At 31.5% G+C, this 19,341-nt stretch overlaps 4 protein-coding genes across 4 annotated transcripts; 3 read left to right on the forward strand and 1 right to left on the reverse strand.

The window, feature by feature from the left end:
- The first annotated feature begins 3,754 nt into the window (after positions 1-3,754).
- Positions 3,755-5,180, forward strand: LOC130441194 (39S ribosomal protein L3, mitochondrial). The gene is made up of 5 exons (XM_056774760.1): positions 3,755-3,897; positions 3,950-4,046; positions 4,112-4,321; positions 4,373-4,662; positions 4,717-5,180. The coding sequence occupies exons 1-5, from the start codon at positions 3,824-3,826 to the stop codon at positions 5,141-5,143; spliced, it is 1,098 nt and encodes a 365-aa protein (XP_056630738.1). The 5' UTR covers positions 3,755-3,823; the 3' UTR covers positions 5,144-5,180.
- Positions 5,181-5,522: 342 nt separating this feature from the next.
- Positions 5,523-6,662, forward strand: LOC130442054 (thialysine N-epsilon-acetyltransferase-like). Its single transcript, XM_056776029.1, has 3 exons — positions 5,523-5,726; positions 6,121-6,344; positions 6,408-6,662. The coding sequence occupies exons 1-3, from the start codon at positions 5,643-5,645 to the stop codon at positions 6,610-6,612; spliced, it is 513 nt and encodes a 170-aa protein (XP_056632007.1). The 5' UTR covers positions 5,523-5,642; the 3' UTR covers positions 6,613-6,662.
- LOC130442052 (dnaJ homolog shv) lies at positions 6,656-9,612 on the reverse strand. The gene is made up of 4 exons (XM_056776028.1): positions 9,147-9,612; positions 8,600-9,090; positions 8,336-8,546; positions 6,656-7,706 (listed from the first exon to the last, which is right to left on the reverse strand). The coding sequence occupies exons 1-4, from the start codon at positions 9,451-9,453 to the stop codon at positions 7,642-7,644; spliced, it is 1,074 nt and encodes a 357-aa protein (XP_056632006.1). The 5' UTR covers positions 9,454-9,612; the 3' UTR covers positions 6,656-7,641.
- A 965-nt stretch (positions 9,613-10,577) lies between these two features.
- On the forward strand, positions 10,578-18,736 carry LOC130442051 (uncharacterized). The gene is made up of 2 exons (XM_056776027.1): positions 10,578-10,862; positions 16,732-18,736. Exons 1-2 carry the CDS (start codon positions 10,789-10,791, stop codon positions 18,629-18,631), a joined length of 1,974 nt encoding a protein of 657 aa, XP_056632005.1. The 5' UTR covers positions 10,578-10,788; the 3' UTR covers positions 18,632-18,736.
- The last annotated feature ends 605 nt before the right edge of the window (positions 18,737-19,341 follow it).

The following is a 19,341-nucleotide window of genomic DNA, read 5'->3' on the forward strand; positions in this document are numbered from 1 at the left end:
CTAGCCTCAGGACTTTCAAGTTCGCTCGATTATCTGAGAGAATTTGAATGTGCTTTCTAGGGAGATTTCTATCCAATCAATCCAGAGCACATTCATTTAGTGCTAGTAATTGTACTTGAAAAATGATGAGTGAGACATTGGAGCTTCCAACCAATCTGTATACCAGAGAGATACATTTGCAGCAAATCTTTATTAACCCATAAATTACCACTTCGAATGGGATGTCTACGACCATCATACTGTGCATTTGGTCCATTGATTTGTCACTATTTTCTTGCTTTATGAATTCGAGAATTCATAGATGATCTGTCAGATTTCCATGCTATAATTTTTCTGTCTGGATTAGCTGGGGGTGCAGCGCCTCAAAGGCTGTGGTGGGGCAGGTTGTCATTGCCTCTGTGATACCCAAGCAGATCAGACCGATTAACCGTTACATTTTTAGCAACATTTGTACTGAAGGTTGTTTAGAACCACAAAAGGAAAGTTCATGCAAAAAGTTCGGTCCATATTCCCCTAATGTTACAGATGTATCCTTCTTAAGAATAATTCTAACAACAAGGTGGCTTAATAGTTATTTTTTTAAAGTGTAGAACAAGAAAAAGGAAATATTTTGATATGAAGGTAGTTCATCCGTAGAAGAGTTAGTAGAATCGGAATCGATTTCATTGGTTGGGTTAGTAATATAAGAATTAGAAAAAACTGTACAATAATGAGCGTTTATTAAATTTTGAAGAAAAAAATTAGATAAGTATATAGGCAAGCGAATAAAAAATTGCGGAATGAAAGAATATGTAGTTAGTTCATTAACATTTCAATCAATATTCCAGACCATCGTTCACTATATCATCGCTGTTGTTAACAATAAACAAGTTCTTACCCAGTTTTTATTTTATACATCAAAACAGTTTCCTTTCTGAGTAATACAATTAATCCAAGCGTTTTCCAACCTTTTTTTACCATTTTTATTGAAAAATTTTTCTTTCTCCCTGTTTTAGCGATGATTTCTTCATTTAATCGAAATTTCTTTCGTTTAAACATTTTTTTAGGTCCAAAAACAGCGTTTAGTCACTAGGGGATAAATCCGGAAAATATGGGAGTGATTTAAAGTTCAATTCATTGAGTTTTAATCAACATTTAACACTGTAACATTATCTTGGCGGAAGAGATTTTCTTTTTCACGATTTGCTTTCTGAATCGATTCAATAATCATGAAGACCATTACCTGTGTTTTTAAAAGAAGAAGAATGCAATCCATTATTTTAAGCTAATTGAAATAGCTGAGGGTACAACTTTTTTTCTGATAAATCAATATTTACCAGGAAGATAAACCTACCAAACCAGATATTGGTCTATGGAAAACCCTCATGGGATACGTAAATCACATAATAAGTATCCTCAAAAGGTGTTTTTTGACAGAGAAAACTCGTAAAGAGGACTATTACTTGTGTTTATAAAAGAAGAATAATTCAAGGTTAAGGTAAGAGGTGAATACATTACATATAAGAAGAGTGTGTTAATGTCAACGATAAGATCAAAGTCGCCAGGTACTTTATGTATTTAATTTCTCGATTGAAATTAATATTTTCATCACCTAGTATCATTTAGAATATACCCTATAAAAGTAATGCAATTAGTCGAAATTGAATTTTTAATAAGCTTTTTATAGCCCTTTATATTTTCAAATTTAAGTCTAGACTGCTCAAAATTCAATTCAAAAATTAACAAACAATTTAAGAAATGTGTATATTTCTTGTGCTTGGAAAATACCCGGTAAGATTTACTATTTAATCCAAAAAACTTTCATTCCAGTATTTAAAATGTAGGTTTCTATCTAAAAAAAAAAAATTAGAATAAGAAAAATCAAAATACGCACACAATTCGAAACTTGATTACAAGCAGGGTGTGCTTCATTATAAATTTTTTATTTTTATTAATAATTTTCGATTACACCCTGTTGAAATTTTCGCATATATCACAAATTCGTTGCAAACTATGTAAGTTTTACTACTAAGTATTAAAAGTTTACAAATAGTTCTGGGATTTTTTGTTCAAAATTTCGAGTGAAACAATTTTCAACTGTATAAATAGACAACATCACTATAACCTCAAAAACAGTCATACAAGATCCAGTTCTAATTACGTCATGAAAATTACTACTTTTGTAATTGTGATCAAAAAGTTCAGAACTACTTTGTATATGAAAATGTAAAAAAATGAACAAAATTGTTCCAAAATGTTCAATCTACTAGCTTCTGTGATGAGTATTTCCTTTAAAAGATAAATTTATAGTTAGTGAAAAGATTTAGGTAATATATGTAGTGCTTAGTGCTAGTAACATGTAAAAATTTAGTGTTGTAGCAATCAATATTTTACTGTTTTTTTAAGCTTGATGGTTGCCTAAAACAATGTTTTCAATAATTTTGTTTAACACATATACTCGAATACACCCTCGTAATATAATTTTTATTCCGAAACTTACACCAGTATCAGTGGTAATAGGTTTGTTCCAGTAACATGCTCTGATCACATTCCGAACTACGCATGACGTACCCAATATTACTGTTGGAACGCTACCTTTAAAACATGTAGCAAAAAAATACTCTATCTCCATTTTACAACCTGATAAAACATAATACACGATCTAGAATGTGTTGTCATGCGCAGATCCATATGTTCCGAACAAGTACTGAACTGTTATTGGAACGTAAAACTTTCTGTTCATTGTTGGAACGCAATTTTCATATCGCGCATGATCAAATAGTTACAGACAGTCTACTTGAACAAACCTAATGATGTAATGAATTGGTGCCATAATGATGATTCATTCCGAAATTTATTGACCAGCGCGATGCCGTCATATATTGGCGACATATTTAAAATGGTAGTCTTAATTGTTTATGTTTGGAAACATATATAGTTCATTGGCACGGTTATAAATTTAATAACAAAATGTGAACTGCAGTCATTATTCAAACAATTCAATTCATCTAGCGTTTATTGTGACTTTGATAGACATAAAATTTTAAAAAGTCATACTTGCAACTCAACAAAACGGCCACTCCGTATAATAAATTTATCTATGGTCTCGTCACATCATTGACAAGGTTACTGGTGTATAAGAATTGGATCGTAAGAAAATTATTTAATCAGGGAAAGTATTTATTAAGTAAAAAAGATATTTTCATTTTTTCATAAAAGATGTGCTAACCTTTGTTTTACATTACCAAATTTTTTCTACTGTGTTTTATATGGCTAATAACATAATTTTATACAGTCATTATGTTTTTATGAAGAGGTCAATATAGGTACATTTTAAACACAATTATTCTGTTAGTTTTAGGATTATTATAGTTTTGGTACATATAATAATGTTGCTTAATAAAAAGTTTGATAAAACATTTTTTATTTCTATTCCTTACATTTGATTTAATAATAACACTGGTCAGTCATTTCGTTTTTCGTCCCGTTATATTCAGCAAATACCATAAAAAATACTTATTAACTCATAAATATATCTGTTGGGACTATATTGTGTTGGTATGAAGCAAAGAGCTACTATAGATATCCATCAATAAAGACAATTACGCATTTCATTTTTTTAAACTAAAAACATATTACGATAATGTGTTGATAAACAATACCTTATAATTGAAGAGTAGCCACTACTATTTTTCTTCTCCTTTATTGGCCTTTTGTGTAACGACATACAACTAGGCGGGACAAACTTTTTAATTTTTCGTTTTAATATACATCTGGTAAAAGAGAAGAAGTAATTGTGTGGTAATTAGGTTATGATTTAAGTTATAACGAATTTTTAATAAAAATGGCATTCGCATTATCCACCGTGTTACAAAAATGTAACATCAGGATAATAGAAGAACGACTATTCACATTAAGGTAAAAGAAACAAAACTTTCAACTTATTTATTCCACGATATTCTTTTTATAGCATAACCTGCTCTACATCTCAAAAAAGGTCAATGGCTAAATTAAATCCCAAACCTAGACTCAGAAATCCTACATGGTTTACACAAAAATCAATAAATGTGAGTTTATTTTATGCAGCTCTTATAAACGTTAATGTAAAGTTTGAATATTATAAACATTACAGAAAAGAGATGAGGAGGTTACTCAAGATAACGAACAATTTGTACAAGAAGTAATAAAAGAAAGATATACTGATGTACCCGCAAAAGGAGAAATTTCAACAGATGTTGAATGGACACCAGACCTGCAGAGAACTGGTGTAATAGCTAGAAAAATAGGAGTGTATCCTTTGTGGATGAAAAATGGAAAACAAGTCCTAACAACGTTATTGCAAGTAAGTTAGTGTTAGTATATATGAAATATGAGTAATTATTCTCATTTATAGATATTAGACAACCATGTCATAAAACAATATTCCCCAGATGAATATGATCCACCTAGGAAATCTATTGTAGGAATTCGTAATAAAAAAGCTTGTTTACTACTTGGCGCCGAGGGTGCAGATCCTTCAAATTTAACTAAAGAATATTGTGGTTTATTCAAAGATTCAGGGGTTATACCCAAACAGATATTAGCTAGGTTTTTTGTAAGCCCAGATGCTGTTTTACCTTTAGGTACATTAATTTCTGCTAAACATTTCCAAGTAGGAAATGCACTAGATGTAAGGGCAAAAACGTGAGTTATTTTCTCAATTTCAATACTTGATTTCTAAATATACTTTTTTTTTAGAATGGATCGTGGTTTTCAAGGTGTAATGAAACGTCATGGTTTCAAAGGTATGCCAGCATCTCATGGTGTAACAAAAACTCATAGAAGAGGAGGAAACATTGGAGGTGGTGGTGAAAAAGGTCGAGTTTGGCCTGGTACTAAGATGCCCGGACATATGGGAAATAGATGGAGGGTAACAAAAGGAGTTGAAATTTTAAGGATAAATACTAAATACAATGTTATATGGGTGAAAGGTCAAGCAATACCTGGAGAAACGAATTGTGTTTGTTATGTTTATGATTCTAAATTGCCATTGAGGAAGCCTAAAAATCCATTGCCTTTTCCTACATATTTAGGAGGTGTGGATGAAAATGAACCTGAAGATATATATCATGAAAGTATACATCCATTTACTGAACCAACCATAGTTTTTAATGAAAATAAATAATTATGTTTGTTAATTTAAAATATAGATTTATTACGAATTGTGGCTTCATTATTTTCCTAGCAATATTAACCCCTAATAGCATTGTAATGCTATAGTTTTTTCAATTCAATATAATCAATAACATTTGAAAGTAAAAAAAATCGTTTTACTGACAAAAAGATAAAAAATAATGCAAGAATCAAAACTTTTTTGCAATGTGGATTAAAATTTAGAAATAGAATAATTTGATACATTCCGAATTTTTTTTCAAAACAATGTTTTAAAGTGTTTTCTTTTACATAAAAATCGGTTGTTTCCGACAACAAAATCTGATTTAATTTATGTAGTTTCAAAAATTATATTTTAACGGACGGTCGAAAAATAGTCACTGTCACACATTTATAAATATATGTGTTTACATTGGGAAGACATAGAGTTCTTATCTAAGAAAAGGTCTTGATTTAGTGTACTAACACTTTTTCTATAGAAAAACTGTAGAGTTTTTAATTTCACAATAAATATGTCTACTAAAGAATCTGAATTAGATGTTATTATCAGAAAAGCAGAAAAAACCGACATGAAAGACGTTATGAGTTTGATTAAGGTAAATATACAATTTCCTATATTTTATTTGAATATTTTGTTAGGTTTAAAATAATACTTCGATACTTTTTATATAAATTGAATACATGAGGTCCTTGCAAACCGTCCTTGAAAATAGAGATTACGCGTTCCAACAGGGCAATAACCGTCATAATTCTATTTTGTTTTCCAACCGACTTTTCAATCAAATAATTATCGTTAAAAAAATCTCATTCTTGTAGAAACTACGTTATCAAAAATATATAAAAGTAGAGTACTCGAAGAGAGTAGAATATCATTATTTATCCCAATATTTTACACTGAAATTCTTATTTTCAGCTCAATATTTTCCAATACTAAAGTTATTGTTGCCTTTTGCCTAAAACTCACATTAAAAAGTTGAAATGTAATTTTAGGAACTAGCCGCATTTGAAAAATTGGAAGATCAAGTCAAAATTAACCACACCATACTAGAAGCGGATGGTTTTGATAGTGAAGGGAGACCATATTTTGGATGTTTAGTTGCACAATTACCAAACGTTTCCAAAATCATAGGTTATGCTTTATTTTTCCATAGTTATTCCACATGGAATGGAAAAGCAATGGTTCTTGAGGATCTGTATATTCAACCAGAATATAGGTAAACTCCCACGAACTATCCTATAAGTTATAGTGAGAAAAAAATAAATTTTAATCGTTTTAGAAAACGGGGGGTAGGTAAGAAGATGTTTTTGGAAGTTATGAAACTAGCGTACAAAACAGGAATGAAACGTGTAGATTTTCATGTATTGGGTTGGAATCCTGCTATATGTTTCTATAAAAGTATGGGAGCTGTAGATTTATCTGAAACTGAAGAATGGAAACTATTCAGGATGGATCATGCAAGTTTGAAATCATTATTTACCTGATTATTAAAATGAAATAAAATATCAAAAATAAAAAATAGTTCCTATAGCAATTTTGTTTATTTTAGTCTTTCAAAAACGGTAAAACAAAACGAAAAATCATATGGGGCATAAAGTTGGTTGATTTCGAAGTTTTGTGCCAATTGTGCAGCCCAGAGCTTACCACGTGGAGGTGGCTGCACTTTGAGTTCCACCCATACCCTTCTCATCCATCCATCCAACAAATGAGGGTGAGATTTGTTATTTAAAGTAATTATACATGGTGTTTTTGGTACCTTTCTTGGTTTGTAGTCTATTTTTCTTTGGTAGACTTTTGTTGAACATGTTTACTCTGTACTTGTACTTGGTTTACAAACTACTCTGTATTTTGATTTGTTCCAAAATTGAGCATAAGTGATCCCCTGTGCTGTAATCACACCGTCATTTCAGTCTCTTTTGGCTTAGGAGACGGTCTTTTCATTGTACAACCTTGTCTTTAGAGCCTATTCTTAAGTTTTTTATCTCCTTTTGAACAACAGGTGTTCTGCAGTTTATACCGGTAAATCTGGGCTCAACCATTAAACTAAATTTATCCGTAACATCTCTGTATAACTAAAAAAGTAGAGTACGACGTGATGGTATGGAGTATACAGTAGATGATACTTCTGGAATGTTGATTTCTGGAATAGGCAATTAATTACAAATTTGAACTAATATATATTACAAAATGTATTTCCATATACACTTTCATCAATGTACAAATGATAATCGAAATATTTACAAATATGTTTGGGATTCACCGACCAATCGAATAGTGTTTATCTAAAAATGTAAGTATAATAATGCTATACTAATAAACATAGCAGATACTCAATTTTAGAAGAACGCCATTGCAATAACATTGTCCACAAATTTACAAAATTTTTGTTTGGAAATATTTGTGTTACATACAAAAGTTACACTTTATCCAAATAAATAGGAACAGAATAAATTAAGTCATAAAAACGGACTACACTTAAAAAAGGAAAAGTCCCGAAAAAATGGGATGTACATTTAATAACCTCTAAGTCCATTATACACTTTGTTGTTTGAGCTTTGGTTCAAGATTTTTCTAAGAGCTGAAAGAAAAATAAATCATTAATACCAAATAAATAGCCTTAATTACAAAATGTTAATAAAAAGTTTTTTGCATTTCTAGGTTATATTTGTGGCGAAGCTTAGTTTAGACAGCCAAAATTGAAAATTAAACTAACAAATTAAATTACTAGTTGAAACACACTGAAATGAAACTTGTAGTTCATGCAGAAAATTAACAGTAAATTTAAATTGAAATTAAACTCTCGGTAAGTCGAAATTGGACTCACCAATATGGGCCCTAGACAACTAAATCCTTAAATTTACAGCTTGCCGTTGATTTTATTTGAAATGTTCATTAAATCTGCCCAGTAGATTGGTAGAATATTCTTTTTATTGTTTTACCCTTTCAGAAGGTAATTAATGTGGATTATATCGTATATATGTCAAAAAATGTTCACAGTATATTTATTCTGACAGCCCCACCTTGAACTTCTTTGGTTAGATTCACCCCAAGAAACCTATTGTGTTGGCTGCTATTTCATTTGTGTTTACCTTCTATAGAATTTTTTTCATACATTTACCAATTCAAAAGTATAAATATGTTTATAAAATTTTAAACAGTTTATATAAATAATTATAAACAAATATATATAATTAAATATTGCTTTACCTTCTTTGTCCTCCGCAGTTAATTCTTGTTTAGGAAATTCTACGTCGAATGTTATGTAAAGGGTACCATGTAAATTGTTGTTCTCATAGTTTGGCATACCTTCACCCTTCTTACGAATACGTGCACCTGGCCAAGTTATTTTATCTCTAACTACACTAACTTTATGACCATCCAAATGCGTTATTTCCATTGTAAAACCAGTTAAAGCATCCTAAAATTTTAATTAATGCACAATTCAAAAACAAAATAAAAAAAATTACAAACCTGTAAACTTATTGTAACATTTGTGTATAAATCGTCTTCCCTCCTTTCGAACATTTGGTGTGGCTGTGTTTTGATTTTCAAAATAAGATCTCCTGGTTCTCCATCCAAATGTGGTTCTCCTTCAGCTACAAATTTGGTTTCTTGTCCGTCGACCATACCAGGTTCAACTTCCATTTCCAACAACTTTTCCTCATTAACTAATTTTACGTTTGGGCATTCGTCACACACATTTTGTTGTATCATCTGAAATCTACCCGGTCCCAAACTTTTAGTAATCATTTCTTGTCTGCAATTACATTTACGGGTGCCTTTTGTTGGTTTTAATACTGGTTTGTTTCTTGTAATTTCAATAAAGGTGCCAGTATAAAGATCTTCTAATGTAACAAACACATCCATAACTAAATCTGCTCCTCTCGGAGTTTCATGTTTTTGAGAATTGCCTCCAAAGTGGAAGCCAAAGTCTCCAAAGAAACTCGCGAATGGATCCATACCTATGAAATATATTAAATTTATATACTATTATTATTAATATTAGTTGAAAACTTACCTCCATCCATCATTCCATCCTTCTGTAAACAGTCTTCTCCACATCTATCATACTTCTTTCTTTTTTCTTCGTCTGAGAGAACCTCATAAGCTGCACCTATGTCATGGAATTTCTGTGAAGCATTCGGGTCATCCTTATTTTTATCCGGATGAAGCTCTTTGGCTAATTTCCTATATGCTTTTTTAATATCATGTAAACTAGCAGATTTTGATATACCTAATATTTTATAAAAATCTCTACCTGCTGACACTGCAGCAGTACAAATGACACTTATTAATAAGAATAACTGAATAAGTTTAATGTACATTTTGACTAATATTAGCACTATATTATTTTATTAGAAATTTTTAATTCCAGTACATATTATTATCACAGGTTCACTTGCTAAACAACCCTAAATACTATTCACATTTTCCAATACGAATACGACTTGTCAGCTCGAGAAGAACAAATCGATTTATTAACCAATCAAAAGTCTCTACAACATGTGGAGAACTGCGATTGGTTGAAAGCAAATATTATTGTACCTTGTCAACACAGAACAATAAAAATTAATTTTGACACAGAACCAAATATCCGATAATATGTAACTTTCATTTTACGGATAGTTTTTCTAAAGCTATTGACAATTTGGCAAATTTATTAAACATACCTGTCTGTGGATTACACGTAAGAAGTTTAGTGGCCACTAGTACTTTCCGCCAGTAGACCAATGTAAACATGGCCTTTATATAAGTCTGTGGTAATGATAATAACATATGTCAAATTTCAAATTAAGAATAATGCAATTTTTGTTTATGCGTTTTTGTTGTCTTCGATTTATACTGTACAACATAAAAAAAACAATTTATACATATTGACGAGTACAATTAGATAAAGAATGATAAATAGTTTGTCATTAGATACATTATAATTAAGACACAATGAACAAATTAAAGCGGTATAATTTTTTAAGTCTCTCGTATTTATTATTGCTGTTTAAAGGTAAATTCAAAATATACAAATTACTCTTAATTTGTTATAATGAATATTCAAATGAAAATGATACGAAAATAAAGTTTTATAATTTAACAAATATATGAGATAGAATAATCTTGTTTTTAAAGATTGATAAATTATTAAAATAGTGATGACATTAGTTTTGTCGTATCTACTATTATCATCAACTATAATATAGAACAGGCATATTATACCTGTTCATTTTACTAAAGTAGTTATTTTCTAATCAGATTCATAATTGTGACAAATTATATTCAATTTTCATAATTTTATTAAAAAAAATGTAAGTAAGTATGTAATAAAATTATATAAAAGGTCTAAGAAATAAGAAATTAATGAAAATTATTTCATTAACAATAAAAAAGCTCTCCATTAAATAGTTATCATATCAAATTAGGGTATTATAATCCGTAGTGGACTGCCTTGCATTATAGTATTCATCTATCATTGATGCAGACCAGCATTATTTATATTTAACGGTCATGCTACAAAACATTGATAACGTTTGTGGGTGTAAGATTTATCAAATTTCCTGTCCTGTGAAAATAAATAAAAATCTAGCAACAGGTGTGTCCATTCACTTAGTGCCATTATGATTGAATAATATGTGCTATAATAACATATTTATAACGTATAAATAAAAATGAACGGAGTTTTCTGTGACATGTTTTGCAAGAGATGTACAGGACGTCCCAGTAAATATTTTATTTATACTAGGTAATAACTTATTATTGCTTTATAATAGTAAAAAATGTGATGTGGTTTTAGAAATTGGAGAGTCAATTTTTAGTTTGATTTGGAATTATTACTGTGATTTAAATTTTTCTTCGAAAAAAAAAGAAGAAATCACGAAGAAGATAACCTTTGCGTAAGCGTTCAACTTGATGAATTCAAGTACACGCTCTCTCACTAGACACAATTACTTTATATTCACAGTGAATAATTCACAGCTCGAAACGTCGAGTCCACGTGCAGGCTTGAAAACTAATCGTGTTACTATTTGGACTCTCTCGCCGTCCATATTTGAATTACAACGTTTATTTTGTAAAAACTTTTATTCTGAAAAATTCCTAAAACTTTCAATAATCAACAGGATTGGCACGAGTGATTCCATAAAGGTACAGCATCGCGCAGTTGCTTGCCATTCATTCTAATTTAGTTTTGTGGCAAGGTTTTTAAATTTTCCATCAGCTAAAAAATCGATACATAATAATCGATATATGTATCTGTCAATTATAAATATATACAACTCAATTGTGCAAATTAGACAACGCCCATTTAAAAATGGCTGCCGTGGGGTAAATAAATGCTTGAATGGTGGAAAGCTTCCTTGTAGGCAGGCTGACTAAAAATACAGTTTCAATGAAACAGATCTAAACAGTATATTTTTTGTCCACTTAACAGTATGAATCATAAAAACAATACAAAACAACTATTACTACCGGAAACAAAAACCAAGTAAAGCTAATACGACAATTGTTCACCCCACGGTCGCCATTTTGACGTAAATCGACTGTTTTCTTAAATTGCCCAATTCTATAAGTTGAATTGTGTAATTATGTATTACTGAGTTATTATCTATCAATTGATAAGTTAGTAAATAACTTGCACTTTAAATTATCAATCCAAAACAAGCACACTTCTGCTTCAAAACAGCCTTTTTTCCTTCTAAAGACAAAGCAGTAATATTTTCACAATCAGTAACAAAATGGCTGCTCTGAAAAAAGATACAACTGATGCCAACGCTACTCATTATTTAGCCTCTATGTCTATTTTCAAAAATACCACGATTGTGCCCATTTGGGACTTCATTGAAACATTTCGGTTTGTATTTATACGCTGCTAAACCTTCAAGACATCAACTGGATTCTAAGACTCAGTAAAATGAACCAACAGGGTTGCAGACTGGTCGGATACGTTTCCGGTGCTCTAGCCTGTGTTTCTGTCATACAACCCACACAGCTTCATTCCTTGTTTCTTTACCACTAGCTTTAACAGGTCCCGAACGTGGGATAAGTCTGACAGCTAAAGCCTTAAGGTGTGGCCTTGCTCTAGATCCTACTGCTGACGCTCGAATCAAGTGTTGAAACTTGTCTTCGTCAAACTGTGACCAAAATGCAATACATTGAAAAATATCACCATTATAGTTGGAGTTTAGGTAACAGCTCTTCATTTCATCTATGAGGGTTTTGACAAACTCATCCGGCGTGGATTCCACAGCTCAGCATAGATTTTTTCAAGAAGTTCGAATGGACCGTTTAATTAGATCTAAGTCGAATCCATTGCAAACATTCGTGAAGGTCTGTATTTGAATCATAACCTATATCACCGAACTGTCATTTACCGACTTGCCACACAAGTCCTGTCACTGTCACCAAAATGTGAGAATTCACAGAGTCAGAGAAATCAATCAAAACAATTGCTGATTGTATTTATCAATTAGTACGTTCGTTCGCTTTGTTCAATTTAGGAACGGCAGTGAACGTGTTCAAACATTCGGATCACGATCATAGTTTCCGAAAAGCTCTCGTGATACGCTCAGCGTCGGCGCTATTTGAAAATATCGAGCCGAATGTCACAAATTTTGTTGCCGATATAAAATCTACTAAATTAGAAGATTGATACACGCCAAGAAATGTTGATAGTGTCTTTTTCCCATTTCAGTAATTATTATAAATGTTTCTGTACGATCTTTAGATAGCAACGAAATTACTGGTATGTATTTATTTTGAAAAATACTTTCAAAATTTGACAGTGGTTGATATCGAGCATGATCGGTTAATTTATTAAATGATATAATAATTTGAATGGAATAGTTCTTTGATATTATAGATACAAATTCGTATTAATTGAGTTTCGTATAGATTTTTACGTATTTTTTCAATCATATCAGTCTATTAGTGTATACAAGTTGTGTCTGGAGATTTATCACATCCTATCCACACATAAGGGTATGTTTGATCTAAAAAATGCCGGATTTATATGGAATAATGTGCCAGGCAATCATCATGTTCTCTGCCATTCACGTTGCTAATTAAATTGCTTTGTACTTATATATTTTGTATTGCTGGATAAAAACGCTTTCGAACAACATCAAGTTTACAAAAATCGGCTAAGCAGAACCGGACTTATAGGACTTTTTTCATATTAAGGTTCCCTACTCTCCCCCACCTCTTATTTCAAAAGATACACTAAACTATTTTAATTTCAATTGTTGGCTGGGGTAATAATTTTAATGAAACAATAGCTATTAAAAATTTTATCAGTATTGTAAAACATAAAAAATATAAATGAAAATGAACAATTCCTTAGTTTACATTGGAAAATATGAAAAATATATTACGGAAATGTCATAAATACATACATGAATTGACAATATGTGACGAGTACCACCAAAAGTAAGATTTTATTATAGAATATTTGTTATTGTATACGTTAAATTAGATATAATGGAATTAAATAAGTCGTTAGTCAACCAGATACGTTTTCAGACCAAGCAATGTTTTTTTCCTGTAAAAAACTAACCATCAAATTAAATCAAACTAAAAAATAATTTCATTACGAGAATTACTACTTAAGTTTTAAGATATGGCAACACTGATTTGAATATGTCAAATTTAGGTTATATTTCTACTGCTTCCCTTGTAACCTCGACATCCCTCAAGCGTCAAATCTCCGCTATTAAAACGGTTAAACCCACGCTGTGTAATTCGCTCATAAACCTTGTCTTTTCCTTTAATATTACAATATTTTCGACTGCTTCAAATTCTTGTTTTCAATAATGTCTTAGCAATACACGAAATTCATATATTTATTGTTATTTTCATTCCTTGCCGTTCCCATCCCTCAAAATTTCGACGTCACGGTGATCCAATCAGAATAGATTAGAGAAAGATAGGGAGTGTATATATTTACTCTATGGTTATAGTTAGAGAGCTGGTCGCCACTTCGACTAGGTACTTTCACAAGGCTGAAACTTTTTCTATATGTTATTTAATATATTTAAAGTAGAAAAATCAACTTCTGGTAGGGTTAGCGCGGTTGAAACAGTTTTTTGCATGATGTAAATTTTTTATTTAACAACATGTATCTTCACAAATAGCCAGATGATTTTCTCGGATGCAAGTATTTGTAGAATGGATCGAAAGTTGCTAAGACGGGTAGTATAGTAGCTAAAGAATTTTTACCTTAATATAAGGTTGACATACAGGTAATACATTCTTTGGTAGAGGAGTAGAATATTTTAAGGTTAGGTTGACTATTTCGGAGCAAGTTGAATTTCGTCTTATTTACTTAGGAAACACATAAAAAATTGCATTTTTATACTATTTTTGGATACTTGATTGTTCAATATCCGTTTCTTTCTATATTTGAGTGGTTTTAGAATCAGTTTTCAACTTAACTGTCAATTTTTTTTCATATCTCAGCTACATTATTGTTATCAGTTGTGCGTAATAATTTTCTATAAGTAACAAAAGCAAAAAGTTTTTGTAATTGAAGAAAAATATATATGAAATGATTTTTATCATTAATGCCCAACTTTACAAAATAGTTTACAAGATATTTTCCTTAGAAATTAGATTTGGAAGATAGTACCAACCGTCTTAGCAACTTCCAATCTATTTTACAGATATTTGCAACCGAGCAAATCATCTGACAATTTGTGAAGATACATTTTGTTAAATAAAAAAAATGCAATATGTAAAAAACAGTGGATATTGTTGCTACCGCGCCAACTCTTACCAGAAGTTGATTTCTTACTTCAAATATATTAAATAACCTATAGAAAAAGTTACAGCCTTATGAAAGTACATACAGCGAATATATTCCATCATCTGCGCATGCATTTTCTTGCTATGAGGGTCGGTCGGAGACATCCATCAACTTTTGTAATGAATTTATACGAGGGACTACTTATAAGATCCTAAATTGTGCATTATGCTTTCAGTTACAGGTATATTAGGACAAATAAATGTATATGTTGAGATTTCAAGAGGTAGTTGGTTTAAATTAATTTAAAACCCTCGCTTCCAAAACAAAGTCAGTTTATTTGAAAGAAAAATTTTAATATAATTATCGATATAAATATAGGTATAAACAAAATGTTTCTATACCTACTTCAAAGTATCACTTTTTGGAATCTGTAAATGTTGTATTTCATCTGATCCATGTAAATAATGTGATTTATAATATGTAATATCGCAATGGTCTGACTCAAAGTTTCTTTTGACGACAATTTGGCTAACACATGATTTATTTAACTTGCAAGATCCCTGTAACTTTAGGTTCAGTTTCCGATTTTGAAATGATACTAAATTTTGTTTCTTGTAGGAGCGTTTGCATTCAAAATAAACATGTTCGTAACTGCTTCGAACTTTCTTCCCAGAATTTCGGATATACTGGACATTGTTGACTTTTTGTTCTTCAGAAAGCCATTGGTTGAATTCTTAAAAAAAAATAAGTAAATCCCTCTGTTTACACTGAATTTATTCAGGAAACATGTGTCTTCCTAAATCTAATAAAAATTATTATTTTATACTCACCATCACAACTTGGAAACTGTAAATGTATTATATTATTTTTAAAATTGTATTTGTGCTCCAGATGACTTCTCAAGTTTCCATTCCAGAGACTGCATTCCACACACATATAGTTTATTTCACTTCCATATTCAATCCATTTGGATGATCTATTATGAATGTTTATTCAAGTTAAACTGGGTTGAAAAAAATTTGTCACATTTAAAACACAATACCGGCATCTTAAAATTAGGACAAAAAAGATTCAGATTCAGAGTAGTTTGAGAAAAGTGAAAAGTATTCAAAAACTCAAAACAAAACCGTTATGGGTTATGTTATATTATGATTTATTATTTGTTCGCATGCGCAGATGATGGAATCTATTCCTCTAGTTATCGCCTCCTATTGGTATCAATTTATATTTTTATGACGTATTTCAACTTTACATACTTCTTTGTAGTACAATTTATCGTAAAATATCACGTCGCTTGAAATGATCGATACGTAACTAAATAGGTTTGTTCCAACATGCCACTATGGAGCGTTCGTGAAACATTTATTGGAAGCGTTTAAAAGATATTTTCTGCGCAATCTCCGGCTATGCACGGCTCTTGTAACAGTTCCTGCTATCAATGTAGGATTGAAAATACCGTCTCGAAAACGGTTCACAAACTTTACTTAAATCAGAACACAAAACAATGTTCGAATGACATTAACTGCCCGGTTGGAACACGTAATCTCAATTGCGCAGAATCGTCATCGTAACAAGGACGGTTTTTTGATGGGTTGGAACGAACCTTACGAGATCGTACCAAAAGAATATTCATATAAAAAAAGCTTAATACCTCATCGTCTTGTACGGTTTTAACCCAACGTGTAAAATCATTCTTTGGGCTTAGATGCAAAATATTGTCACTGCATTGTTAACATTCAAATTTCTCTTAAACAAAAATTTCAACATGTAAATGAATAAATGGTAATCTGATGAAAATATCACATATTTTCTTTGCTGCCACGACTGCTTTAAAATTTTCATATCTCACTTCTGAAAATAGTTTTTCTTTCAGAAACTTCACCGATGGAATGAAATTTAAGCGGGTGCCTTCAATATATTGGATATTGATTTTGTTATGTATAGTAATGCTGTTTCTCGCCGATGTCTTCCAAATGCAGTACCTTACGATACAACTCACAAAACCAGTAATAAACAGTGTTACTTTCGACGACAAATCATACACTATATATACGCCAGGGTGTAAAATACCATACATGGACCCCTTCGACCAAAACATAAGAGAGTACATAACCTCAATGAAGTTGCCGAAGTGTAACGAAGGTAAACCACCGTTATTCGAATCGAACCTAACCTCAATATACGTTTTGAATTCTTCACTGTCCTACTATCAACTTGACGATACGACGAGACTGGATTGTTGTTATTCGCCTTTTTTCAGACAGGAACCCGAAGGAAATGAATCGGATAATAAAATAATCGTAAGCGATTGTCGTTATTTTAACGATAGCGTCGATATTAAAGAAGAATTTATTCAAGTTACGTGTAAATACGACAATACTACTATTTATGAAGATACTTTCGCTTTTGTACCTATAAAAAATAAGATTCAAGCTAAATCTAAAAGTATGAATGTGCTTGTGATAGGCTTAGACGCAGTTTCCAGATTGAATTTACATCGACAGATGCCGAAGACTGTTAGTTATTTAAAAGACATAGAGGCTGTTGAGCTACTCGGTTATAATAAAGTGGGTGATAATACTTTTCCTAATTTGATACCGGTACTAACCGGATTTTCCGAAAAAGAACTGGTAGAAAACTGTTGGCCTACAACCGAAGACCGTTTCGATAATTGTACTTTCATTTGGGACATTTACCGCGACGCAAATCACCTTACCGCTTACGGAGAAGATTCGTCTTGGATGGGTCTGTTCAATTACCAACGTAGAGGCTTCAAAAAACAATCCACAGATTACGCTTATAATTATTTCAATAGATACAGCGAATCGAAAATAGGCAATACCAAAAGTATGAACGTTCAAGATTGCGAAGGGGGTCGATTCGTTTTTAGAGATTTATTGAGTTATATCAAAAATTTCGTCATAACAATGGTCGATAATAAGTTACCTTATTTCGGTTTTTTTTGGGGAGCAGCTCTATCTCACGACATTTTAAATAAACCCAAATTAGGCGACGAGGATTACCGAAATTTTTTTAAAGAACTTTTCGAAAATCATTATTTAGATAATACATTCGTATTTTTCATCAGTGATCACGGTATAAGATGGGGAGATATACGACAAACTTTCCAAGGTCGAATGGAAGAGAGACTACCATTCGTTTTAGCAGTACTTCCGATAAACTTCCGGAAAAAATACTCATTACATTATAAAAATTTGAAATTGAATTCAAAAAGACTGACGACGCCATTCGATTTACACGAAACTCTGCTAGATATCCTCAAACTTTCGTGGAAACTCGAAGACCGCCACGGATCTAATAGAGGAATTAGTTGGTTCAAGGAGATCAGTCCGTTGCGGACCTGCGAAGACGCCGGTATTGAAAGCCACTGGTGTACGTGTCAACAAAGCGCGGAGATTCCGACTAATAACAGTCGAGTCGAGAAGGCGGCGAAAGCGGCGGTGGATCACATAAACGGTCTACTCAAAGGGTACGCTCAATGCGCTCGGCTCGCTTTAAACAAAATTTCTGACGCTCGATTGATGACTCATACTTCTCAAATCAACGGATCGAACATGATATCGGATTACATGCTAACCTTGGACGTTTCACCCAGCGAAGCTGTCTTCGAGGTGACCGTTAGGTATATCGAGAAAGCTAAAACTTTCGAAATAATTGGAACCATCAGTAGGTTGAATCTGTATGGGAAACAGAGTACTTGTATTACGGATTTTCATTTGAAACTTTATTGTTATTGCGAAAATTTGCTGTGATAAATATGTTTGATTTCGATTACCTATTTCGTAATTTAGATATTATCTTGTCAACAATGTATTTTAGATAAAAATCCTGAAATAGATAGATTTTTTTTATTTGAATTCCGATTTATTTAATCACCTCTATACCAAGTTATATCCCTGACGAGTTGTAGGGTCTCAAAATGGAGTCGAATATTTCTAACAAAATAAATTTCTCTGCAACCCTGTAACTCGAAAATACCCAATTTGGTACACTGTAAGAGAATGTTAATTGAATTCATTAAAAAAGTGATCGATCCATTTTGGAGGTTAATTAAGTGTGACCTAACCTTAAAATCACAGAAGTTTTTTATCTGTCTGCTGATTTTTTCGTTTAATTTTTTAGTCGAATAACATAATAAGACACGTTTTCACGCGGAATAAGTGTTTTTTTCCATTTTAATGAGAAATTGTAGTTAGTTTCTTTTTTATATTTTTCTCACCCTATATAAGATTTATACTAACTAGGGAGGTTTAGTTTTGGGTTTGGAAGGAAATCTCTAGAAAATATTTATTTTTATTTTATTCAATTTCAAAATGTGTAAAAAATTCACGTGAAACTTGTATATAACTCAGAAATTTAATAATCTGAGTTGTCTATATCAATAAATTTTATCAATTGGTATTTATACTGTAACTGTTTTCTTAACACTCGTCGATGTAAGTATGGGAAGTTGGCTACACTG

The sequence above is a fragment of the Diorhabda sublineata genome, chromosome 3 (assembly GCF_026230105.1).
Source record: "Diorhabda sublineata isolate icDioSubl1.1 chromosome 3, icDioSubl1.1, whole genome shotgun sequence".
In the NCBI taxonomy this organism is placed as follows: Eukaryota; Metazoa; Arthropoda; class Insecta; order Coleoptera; family Chrysomelidae; genus Diorhabda; species Diorhabda sublineata.

Excerpts from the sequence above, each read along its gene's own strand:
- LOC130441194 (XM_056774760.1), top strand. The coding sequence starts at position 3,824 with ATGGCATTCGCATTATCCACCGTGTTACAAAAATGTAACATCAGGATA. Across the intron at positions 4,047-4,111 it reads TTACACAAAAATCAATAAAT|AAAAGAGATGAGGAGGTTAC; the intron begins GTGAGTTTATTT and ends TAAACATTACAG. Across the intron at positions 4,663-4,716 it reads CTAGATGTAAGGGCAAAAAC|AATGGATCGTGGTTTTCAAG; the intron begins GTGAGTTATTTT and ends CTTTTTTTTTAG.
- LOC130442054 (XM_056776029.1), top strand. The coding sequence starts at position 5,643 with ATGTCTACTAAAGAATCTGAATTAGATGTTATTATCAGAAAAGCAGAA. Across the intron at positions 5,727-6,120 it reads ACGTTATGAGTTTGATTAAG|GAACTAGCCGCATTTGAAAA; the intron begins GTAAATATACAA and ends ATGTAATTTTAG. Across the intron at positions 6,345-6,407 it reads TATATTCAACCAGAATATAG|AAAACGGGGGGTAGGTAAGA; the intron begins GTAAACTCCCAC and ends TAATCGTTTTAG.
- LOC130442052 (XM_056776028.1), bottom strand. The coding sequence starts at position 9,453 with ATGTACATTAAACTTATTCAGTTATTCTTATTAATAAGTGTCATTTGT. Across the intron at positions 8,547-8,599 it reads ATGTTACAATAAGTTTACAG|GATGCTTTAACTGGTTTTAC; the intron begins GTTTGTAATTTT and ends TTAAAATTTTAG. Across the intron at positions 7,707-8,335 it reads AACTGCGGAGGACAAAGAAG|CTCTTAGAAAAATCTTGAAC; the intron begins GTAAAGCAATAT and ends TTTTTCTTTCAG.
- LOC130442051 (XM_056776027.1), top strand. The coding sequence starts at position 10,789 with ATGAACGGAGTTTTCTGTGACATGTTTTGCAAGAGATGTACAGGACGT. Across the intron at positions 10,863-16,731 it reads AAATATTTTATTTATACTAG|AAACTTCACCGATGGAATGA; the intron begins GTAATAACTTAT and ends TTTTTCTTTCAG.